The 10,794-nt window shown below is 35.2% G+C and overlaps 1 protein-coding gene across 1 annotated transcript; it reads left to right on the top strand.

The window, feature by feature from the left end:
- The first annotated feature begins 6,264 nt into the window (after positions 1-6,264).
- Positions 6,265-8,477, top strand: LOC115989265 (stress-associated endoplasmic reticulum protein 2-like). The gene is made up of 3 exons (XM_031112934.1): positions 6,265-6,359; positions 7,437-7,593; positions 8,301-8,477. The coding sequence occupies exons 1-3, from the start codon at positions 6,357-6,359 to the stop codon at positions 8,345-8,347; spliced, it is 207 nt and encodes a 68-aa protein (XP_030968794.1). The 5' UTR covers positions 6,265-6,356; the 3' UTR covers positions 8,348-8,477.
- Positions 8,478-10,794: the final 2,317 nt, after the last annotated feature.

The following is a 10,794-nucleotide window of genomic DNA, read 5'->3' as shown; positions in this document are numbered from 1 at the left end:
TTGGGGTTTTTAAGGTAGAAGCTAAGGACCAGCCATGGGACACAAGAAGAATTCTTTGGGGTTGTGCCCTCCCAAGGGGAAGGGGGACAAATTCTTCTTTAGTCCTTTAGAAAAAGATGAATATATAGGGTCCCCTTGGGTTTTAGGGGAATGTAAATAAGAATGGAAGTGGATAAGAATGTGACGTGTCACCCTTTGAGACAAACCTTGATTCACTTGGGCAGTGGATGAAACCTAAACTACAGGGCACTAGACCTTAAATCAACAATTATGAATAAAACTTGACATAATCATTAATTAAAGGAAATTAACTTGATCTTTAAATAAACCATGTATATGACCTAATAAAAATAAAGGGATCGAATATGAAAAAGTAATTGGACCCAGATAAAAACCGGATACGTAATTTATAAAAATTAGTTAAACTCCCTAATCAATCTGATGATAGAGGAATCTCAAATGGTATATTTAATACCAATTTTTCATGGAAATTAAACTAGAATTTAGCAAGCATTCCATAGAAAATTATGTACTTTTTTCACAATTAAAATGCAAATTTGGTATTTTCCTTGAATTAAAGGGAATTCCATGATCCTAAACATAGCTCCAAAAATAATATCATCTCATGGTTATATTTCCAATAAAACTCAACTTTTAAATGTAATCAACTGCATAAAAATTGAAGAAATCAACAAAAAGGGGGGGGGGGGGAGCAGGGGGCTTGACTAATAGAATCATGAAATCATTCATTTTTAGGTAAAAAATTCTATCAAAATTTAGAGCCAGAAAAAATACAACATCAAAAAGAGAGAAAATAAGTGGTAGGTTTGAAATATTTTTAGGGACAAAATTGCCTTTCAGCTTGTATTGGTAGACTAAGTTGAGCTTTTTTTTTTTTTTTTTTTGGATTGGTGTCAACCACTTATTGGATATGGAACGCCAACGCAGATGCTAATATGTTCTCCTAAACCAAGCCTCACAGACTTGCTTTTTTGATATTGTTTAATTTATATGACAAAAAAACCTACAAACCAAAGTTTTGTTATCGTTGTAGACTCTATTTTAATTTGTCCATTGTAATGGAATATTTTGGTATAGAACTATTTCAACTTATTTAAATGTCATGTCTTTTGTGATACTTCAATAGTTGTAAGAGAAATATTTGAATACGAGATGTTCCTACTTTTTGTTATAACTTAGAACAACTAGAGCGTGACAATTAAAACATCTCACTTTTTTCTTTTTTCCTTTTTTTTTTCTTTTTTTTTGATGAAAAGGACAAAAGACTTTGTTTAGAAATAAAAGCAGTAAATACATCATGGAGAAAATCTTATTCTAGAAAATAAATTCTTCGATCCAAATAGAAAAGTCATTAATATCTAAAGCATGTTTAGCTAAAAGGTGAGCAGGCTTATTGTCTTGCTTACAAAATGAGAGAATATAACATTATCGAACTCATGGGAAGCAGCTAGCACCCCATAAATCAAAGAAGCCACCAACGAAGAAGCTGGGGAATTCTCACACAAGACCTGGACTATGATTAGAGAGTCACCTTCTAACACAAAGTCTTGGAAGCCCATTTCCTCTGCAAACAAAATACCAATCTCAAAAGCATTGGCTTCAACTTCAACAGCCCCCATTGGAACCTGGAGCTTCTTACTCAGACCAACAATAAAATTTCCCGTATGATCTCAGATAATAACAACTACCCTAGCTTCTTTTTTATTTGAGAAAATCGCCCATCCGCATTAGTCTTGTATGAAAGGGCTAACGATAGTAACCACTTTGACTCCAAAGGCTGAGAAAACTTCATATGAACAACCAAAGTTACCCACTATTCCTCCAAATAAAGCGTGCACCATTGAAACAATTGCTTCCCATTCTTTCTTGAACCACCATGTCTAACCTCATTCTTATTTATCCATAGAGACCATACAATTGAGACCACCATTGCTGAATCCTCTTCTATCCACTTAGCCTCTATTTACACATACAATAGAAAATCCATTAAACTCCAAAAGTACAATGAAGACAAGGAGTGAAAAAGACTGGATAAAGCTTAAGTTTCACGAGCCTTAGGACACTCCCAGAATAGATGAAGCAAAGATTCTAAATTGACTCCACACTTCTCACAAGTACAATCCAAAAGAACATATTTATGAAATAGATTAGCTTTTGTTGGTAGAATATAATGTGCAGCTCTCCAAGCAAAGCGTTTAATTTTATGAGGAACTTGGATTTTCCATAGTTTTCCTCTAGAAAAGACGCATGCTACCTCCATCCGAAGTAGAGCCACCTACATCATTCCTATCCAAGTCCAATGCAACCTTATAAGTACTCCTAATTGAAAATAACCCATATGTAGTCTCTGCCCATATTTGCCTATCCTTAGCCTATTGCTCAATCGAATTCCACTCATATCTTCTAGGCTCAAAAGGAAGGAAAACAAGTTTAAGCATATCCAAATTCTAGCTTTTATTATCCAAATCAATAAGATCACTAACCATAGAGACCTATGGAAGTAGACTTCTAGGGGAGACAACCTTGTGTTGTGATACAAATTTTTGGGCCTTGATTTTGTTAGCCCACTCAAAAAATACCCACATGAGCCCACAAATTTTTTAAAACCCACATAAATATTTTCCATATATATTACCCAAATTTTCTCCAAGTTATTGGATCTTCACAAATACTCCATATAAAAGCCCATAAATTGCCATGGGCTCTCTCACAAATATTACCCATTATATCCCACATATCATCCAACTTAAATTCTCCACAAATAATACTCATCATATTACTACCAAAATTGGGCCACAAAATTACATTATCCCCACACAAAGCCCAACATCATTTAGCTTATAGGAAAAACCCAAAGAAAGCTCAAACTCCCTAAAGTCCCACTACGATGTGGCAAATTCAAAACCCGCTACAATGTGGCACTATTTACAAAGCCCATTGCTACACGGCAATACTTTACAAAATCTCAAAAACATTTTACAAAACCCAAATACTAATTTGGCACTATTTTTACAAAGTCCAAATACTAATTTGACACTATCTTACAAAGCCCAAATACTAATTTGGCATCCATTTTACAAAACCCAAAACCATTTTAGCAATTATCTTACAAAGCCCAAAATAACATTTTGGCAAAACAATTACTTTATACTCAAAGCCCAAATGTTAATTTGACACTTATTTTGCAAAGCCCAAATAATCTTTTGGCAACTATTTCATGAAGCCCATTTTACAAAGCCCAAATACTAATTTGGCACTATCTTACAAAGCCCAAATACTAATTTGGCATTATTTTTACAAAACTCAAGTACTAATTTGGCACTATTTTATAAAAGTCCAAATATTATTTTGGCAACTCTTTCATAAAGCCCAAGTACTAATTTGGCAATTATCTTTACACTATTTTTATAAAAACCCAAATGCTAATTTGGCATCCATTTTACAAAGCCCAAAACCATTTTAGCAATTATCTTACAAAACCCAAAATAACATTTTGGCAAAAACAATTACTTTATACTCAAATCCCAAATGTTAATTTGGCACTTATTTTGCAAAGCCCAAATAATCTTTTGGCAACTATTTCATGAAGCCCAAATGCTACTTTGGCACATATTCACTAAATTCAAATATTATTTTAACATTTGTTAAATCCCTAACTCATGGAAAATACAAATTACTCATCTCTCAAAAGAATATCTCTTTCACAAAATTTTATGGGAACTATGTCTATTATTTCCATAATCAACTAACTATAAAGCCCATGACTATCACTCATGGCAAAACTACTCATCTTGTTGGGTTAACCAAGCCCAAGCAAGCTTATCAACAAAGCCCAGCTGGGTCAGGCCAGCCCACACACAAATCTTAGCAATTGAAAAACACGTGAACTGGTCAGCCAAATTTTCGCAACAATTGAACAGCTGGAGCTCCTTCCCATCAAGTCCCAACTTGTCTAATCAGATCAAAAAATAGACACGTGTCCATCAGGAGATGAATCCTTTCTCCACAAGCTGAAATCCCATCATTTCTCAAGTGACATAAAGCTGAAGGTGATGTGACAGAAAGTTAGGAAAGCTAGGAAAGCTTCAGCCAGCTGTTACTTCTTTCTCCTTCAGCTCATTCAGTCAAGAACCCAAAACTGCCATGATCAGACCGATGAAGCTCCTGAAACAACACAAAATCAGCTCATTTTCATACTAAAAATATGTATTCTCTGGTTCATGAACCAAGTACATGAACCCCAAATGGAAAAACTTAGTGAAATGTGGTTTGGAGGGCACCAAGAGGATCCCAGCAGTGTTCCCAGTAAGGGCTCCAAGGTTGACAATTGGCTTGGGGTGGTCCAATCTGCCCTAGGGAACTCTGATTCTAGTTGCCGCATAACCAAGATCATTAGCCTAAAGCATGCTCTAATCCCATCAGCCAAGGCTAATCAGCATTCAATGCTAAAACCAGAAACCCAGCTGTTATTACCCAAAACAGCAAGAACCTTCTAAAGTTGAGCTTACTACTCTTAGCTAAAAATCTTAAGAACGATTCTCTAAGAATTTTCTAGAGATTGAGGAAGATTTAGCAAAGATTATTTGCTAATCACCCCCTGAAAACCCTAATATAAATGGAACTCTCCATTAATGCTTCAACCAACCAACAATACACTAAGACATACACCAAAAAATGTTCTTCTTCTCTGCTTAAGCTTTCTCTCAGACCTGAAAAAATCTCCGAGCTCTTTAGTTTCAAGCCTAGAAACTAAGTTCCCCAGCTCTTAGCTCACAAATACTTTCACGTAGCTCTACTCTTAAACACTTACTTGCCCCAGCAGAACATTCCAGCAGTACTACTATACACTCTTGCTCATTATTCATACTACTCATAAATGATTCTCTCTACTCACTACATACACTATATTCACGAGCATGCTATAGCACCATAATGATCTTGCTGCGCTAACTAGGATCTCTCTCTCTCCCTTCATCTCACACTAAGTCTTCTCCATTATTTGTCATTATGGAACCCATGATATTTAGCTATTCATTTACTATCAATGGTTATGATGTAACTGTTACTATAGAGTTTTTCCCTCATATTGTTGTACTAGAAGACTCCTCTTCGGAGTTAACGGATGATGAGTCTGAAAACATAGATATTTCTCTTAGTCTGTAAAGTAACTAACAGCTGGAGACCTATTTTGTTTTGTTTCACTTTACCGCTGGGTTATTTTCCTGCAAAAACACTTTACCGCTGGGCTATTTTTTGCAGAAATACTTTACCGCTAGGCTATTTCTTACGGTATGTTTTCCAACCATGCTGACGTGTTCGTTGTAGGGATTGTTCATGGGCCACTTTTGTCGGTTCCAATCTAAGCCCAAGGCATAAAATATAGTGGACTTCTTGGATCTTCATCGATAGCCTTTAGGTCGTGCATCAAGTCCATCGTCGAGTTTCGGTTTAGACCCTCCGACCTAACATAAATCTTATTTGTCGGGAATGAAACTTTTTCGCCCCTGACACCTTATACGAGGAAGAATTCAGTACCCACTTATCATCCCAGATTTGAATACTCTACCCATTCCCCCCACGCCATTTGATACCTTTCTTGACAACCTCTTGAGCCGCCATAATGCTTCTCCAAACATATGATGGCCTATTCCCCAACAAAGCCTGAACAAAATCACAGTTTTTAAAGTTTCTTGCCATGAAGAAATTGTACACAAGTGAATTTTGAGCCATCTAAAGCCGCTAGCCTTGTTTCGCCAAAAGAGACAGATTGAAAGGTTTCAAAGATATATGTCTTACAAAAGTCTTATAATGAGATTATAATTTAAGACAATGAAATTAGAGGATAGATGCAATCTAAAGTGGCTTCATATGGTGTAAGAAATATATCATTTAACAAAAGTTTATAATTTAATTGTCACTTCTAATTTCATTAAATCTAATTTCATTCCCTCTAACTCATCCTAACTGTTTCCTACTACCCATTCTATTTTCTCCGACTTAAACTCTCAAACAAGGGGATAGAGTTTTCATTCTCTCCATTAAAACTCTCAAACAAATAAAAAACGAATATTCTAAATTTTTTTTTTTCATTTTATTCTATTTCCCCCTCTTAAATAAGGGCTAAATAAAAATATAGATCTTATCCCATAATAAATAAATAAATAAAACTGATGCGTATTCAGCAAAAAAAAAAAAATGATACGTTCTGTTCCGACACGTATTACTAGAACCAGGAATATATAAAGTCCTAGGTATCCCCAAAAAATGAAAAGTAAATAAAAATAAAGCCACTTTTTCAGGTTTCTCAGTTTTCCTGCATCACCCAAAGACGCAAAATGGTAAGAACTCTGTAAAATTCCTAGTTTTCCTCCTCCTCATTTTTCTCTGCCATTTTAATCTCTCTAGATTCTAATCAAATTCTCTTTGGTTCCATTCAGTCTGTAAAGGGTTTTTTTTTTTTTTTTTTGCCAATTTCTCAAAATTTATGTTCTATTTTTTTTTTCCCTTCTTGCTTTTCTGGTTTGTGATTTTAGTATATCACTGCTGACCTTAATTCTAAAGAAAAATCACAGTTGCATGTTAATTCTGTTTTTTCTTTTCTAATTTTTTTTTTAATTTCTAGGATGAATAAGCTTAAAAGGAAATAGCTTTGCATACAAATTTTATTTTTGGGATGAACACGCTTATATAAGCATGTGGATTTTGCTACTTCTGCTCAATTGTCTCTTATTATTATTATTTTTTAACCCCATTTGAGCTCTAGTGCTCAAATCTTATGGCAAAAGGTTCAGCTATGGGTATAAAATTTGGGTTTGTAAAGCTTTTACATTTTCTGGGTAAAGTAGAAATCACTATCAAATGCTTTGTAATTTGATTAAAATAAGGTGTGTTTATGTGATTTTTCTATGTTGGTTTGGTCCTGGATGGATGGATGGATAGGATTAGTGAAAGAAACAAGTTAGCCCCTTTCTATGTGATTGCTTGGACTTAAATATATGATTGAATCCTAGTACTATCTATGCTGTTGTAGAGTGTGGTTTGGTATTTGGTGCTGAAATTCCTCTTTTTAATTTAATTTGAAGATTAAGAAATTTATTTTATGTTTTTAGGAACTACAGTTGGTGCTTTCAATGATTTTTCGTATATGGGTTGAATGCCAAATAGAATACTGTGACTATCCCTGATTAGTCTGCATAGGATTCGGTGCTGACCTCAAATTTTTTGGTAGTAAGGTTTGGCTGTTAGGTTGAATGCAAAATGATTGTTTCTTTGTGTGATGTTTTTTGTTTTTCTTTTTTGGAGGTAATTTGCATTTTGGTATAAGCAGAATGATTACAGGAGTTTAGATATTTGTTCATTTCAGTGGTTCATAGTTCTTATGGAAACGTGTATTGGTTGTTTTATGGATTTGACAGACTACCTCAAAGCGCCTTTCTGAGAGGAAAGTGGCAAAGTTTCAGAAGAACATCACAAAGAGGGGATTAGTGCCTGAAACCACTTCAAAGAAGGGAAATGACTACCCAGTTGGGCCTATCGTTCTTGGTTTCTTTGTCTTTGTTGTCATTGGATCATGTATGGCCTTTCTAACTTCTTATTGTTGACGTACTATTAATGCTCTTTAATAGCCTTTTGGGAAGATTGGGGGTGAAGGGGCTCTTATTCAATTTTCCACATGTTTTATATTTACTATATCTTGGCAGAGTCTTTTACTCTTTTTTAAGTCTACTGTGACATAAAGTTGTTGCATGAACTTGCTAAAAAGATGAAAATATGTGTCCAATAAACATGCTATTGTGTAACATTGTGGACTTCATCTAGTGGTTACTTCTTTTCTCTTGTAATTCTGAATCTAGTGGTTACTGCTTTTCTCTTGTAATTCTGACAGGGATGTGGGCTATAGAACTAATTTATGATGTGTGGGTTTGAGTAACATTAATGTAGCTCTTGGAGCATGCTAAAAATATGTGCACTGTAATGTTTATCATTCACATTGATAGTATCTGCTTGTTGCAACTTTACAGGTCAAGAACATGATATTTGGTAGCATATAGGGGTGCCAGTTTTTAATTTTGCTTATTCTAAATTCCTTGATGCATGCCGGTGGGATAAGACTATAGAATTGATTGGGGGGACGTTTATTTTTGGACCTATAGTTACTGAATTGGTGAATAGTATCATTGTTAATATACATAGACATTAGATTTTCTTAGGTGATTAAGTTGCCCTTTTTTTTAACACGCAATTGATCACTTGATTTCCCCTGATCTTTTTGTTGGCAGCCCTCTTTCAGATAATAAGGACAGCTACAAGCGGTGGGATGGCCTGAGCAAGGGCAGAAGGAAGTTTGGTGTAATATGGACGTCTTCAAAGACATCAATGTACCATGTAGTGAAGTTAGAACATCTTTGCTTCCCACTTTGCAATAATAAAGCAGTATTGTTGTCCAGTTCATTTTATATTGTTTCCATTCCAGGAATTTTTTTTTTTTTTTTTTCTTTTTTAAATTTGATGAAGGATGATAAACAGAACAATAAGCAGCAACCAGCTGCCCTTAACAGCCAACGCTAAACAAGCAACAGCAGCTAGACCACTGTAGATCTATCAACAAAACGGAAAGTAAGAGAAACAGGAAGCCTTTTTAGAATCGAATTTCTTAACATTCCTAGACCAAAATAAACAATACCTAACATCAGACATAGTAGCTAGAACCTGCTCCATTTCTGCCTTTCTAGTATTATGATGAAGTCAAATGTGAAACTACATGGTAGCATCAAGAGCCAGTTTGCATATGGTCTTCTGAAAACTCTTCCCTTTCAGTTTCTTCAGAGCCTAATCAACTTCCTCACTCCATGACCCAACCTGCCTGACCCTAGTCAGAATCTGCTTCCAAATCATTTTAGAGATGGGACAATCAAAATAAAGATGATCTCTGGATTCGATTCTTCCATTGCAAAAGAGCATGGAAGTATCCTTTGTACCCCCAAGAAACCAGACTATCTTGGGTTGTAAGCTTATGCTGAAAAGCTAACCAAGCAATGAAGGCATCCTTTTAGTAGGGATGCTTTTAGAAAACCAAACCAGCTGTCACCAAGGAACTCTATAGGCTTCACATCTCTAACTGCACACTGCGTACCCCTGCAATTATTTGATTTATTTGCAGCAAACACCCAATCTTCTCTATCCTCACCATCAATTTGCACTTCACAAAGTTTACTTTGATTTTGTTCAAAGCTTTCTGACTTGTCAGTAGGCCACATCCAAAGACCATTAACTATAAACTTAGACAAACTGTCAAAGCAGCAACTTGTGTGATGCATCACCCTATTACCATATTTTTGCGGCAAGGGACCACTATGGTTAAGAATCATGCTGTGCAACAAAATTTTCCCTATTTCCTACGACATGTTTTGATAGTGAGGACTAGCCCACAACCCTTGGTTAAAGGATTTTTCTCCAATTCCATGAGCAATTAGTTAAAATAGCCACCTACCATAGAGTCGCATAGATCTACATTTAAGAAGATATATAGGAGTTTAAGCTGCCCAAATAGAGCTGTATGCAAAAAAAATTCCAAATAAACCTGAAAAAGGATCTTTCCTCCACTCAGCTATCTTAAACAAACCCAAACCTCCTTTCTCGGGTCCAATTCGAATTATGCCTTCATATATTTACAAAGAAAATAAGAAAAAGAAAAATTATGCAACTCAGGGGGGCAAGGCCTCCTTGGGCCCTTGTGTGGGTGTGTCCCTGATTAAAGCACAAATCATTTTTAAAACTAAACAGAAATCTGCAAAAAAAATTAGAATACCAATCATCTTTTCTAAACCATAATGAGAATTTTATACACTAGTTACGACCTTTTTTATATGTGTGCAAAAAAGGTCTAAAAATATATTGAGTTGATCAAAACCAAGTAAACATAACATAGGATAACTTAATGGAATAAATTTTGAGTCATTTGGCTTCAAAAGCATTATAAATATTTACAGATAAAACTTATGTGGTTTTATCCAAATTTGCTATTGTTTTTTGTAGTTACCAACTATTCATCATAAGCACCACATGAGAGTGTGGCTTGATGATAGGAGTCCTTGTTCTGCACCCAGAAAGGAGCAATTCGAGCGATAGCCTCAGCAAGGCCCATGTGGTACACGTGGTATTATCCATTGTCATCACGTGACGTGAGGTCGATGAGCTCACACCAGAAACCCCCTTTTTCATTCAGCCAAAAAAAACAAAAAACAAAAACAAACAAACCTAATATAACTTTAGGTGATTCAACAACACAAAAATTAATTACAAACCTCAAATTTGTTCAAACAAAAAAAAATGTTCATGGCTTTTTTTTTTTTTTTTTTTACATGCTACACAGTGGGCCTTGAAGGCCCATACTCTCGGACAAATATGACAAGACAAACCACCAAAACCCTTTTAAGGACAAAACGAGGGCCACGTTAAGCCCAAGTAAATGAGGGGATCAAAGTCATCTGAGTTGTGGGCTATAGATATGTAGAATATATCTATGCTATGTTAATAAGCAACCATGCTCCCCATTTCTGTTCGGTTATTTGTTAACAAAAATTCTCACAGCCATAACATCTTTCTGCTTAAGAATTTAGACTTGTAAAAAATGTTTCAAAATCACAATGTCTCACAAAATAACAAACTTATACTTCACTCATCTTTTATTGACAGGCTTTTTAAATACACCATTTACAACTGGGAATAGAACTGGAACCTCTTATGTTTAAGAACATAGTCTGCTATTTGAAA

The sequence above is a fragment of the Quercus lobata genome, chromosome 5, assembly GCF_001633185.2.
Source record: "Quercus lobata isolate SW786 chromosome 5, ValleyOak3.0 Primary Assembly, whole genome shotgun sequence".
Lineage (NCBI taxonomy): Eukaryota > Viridiplantae > Streptophyta > Magnoliopsida > Fagales > Fagaceae > Quercus > Quercus lobata.
The sequence above is the reverse complement of the archived record's forward strand: the minus strand, read 5'-3'. Positions and strand labels throughout refer to the sequence as shown.

Excerpts from the sequence above, each read along its gene's own strand:
- LOC115989265 (XM_031112934.1), top strand. Across the intron at positions 7,594-8,300 it reads CTTTGTTGTCATTGGATCAT|CCCTCTTTCAGATAATAAGG; the intron begins GTATGGCCTTTC and ends TTTTGTTGGCAG.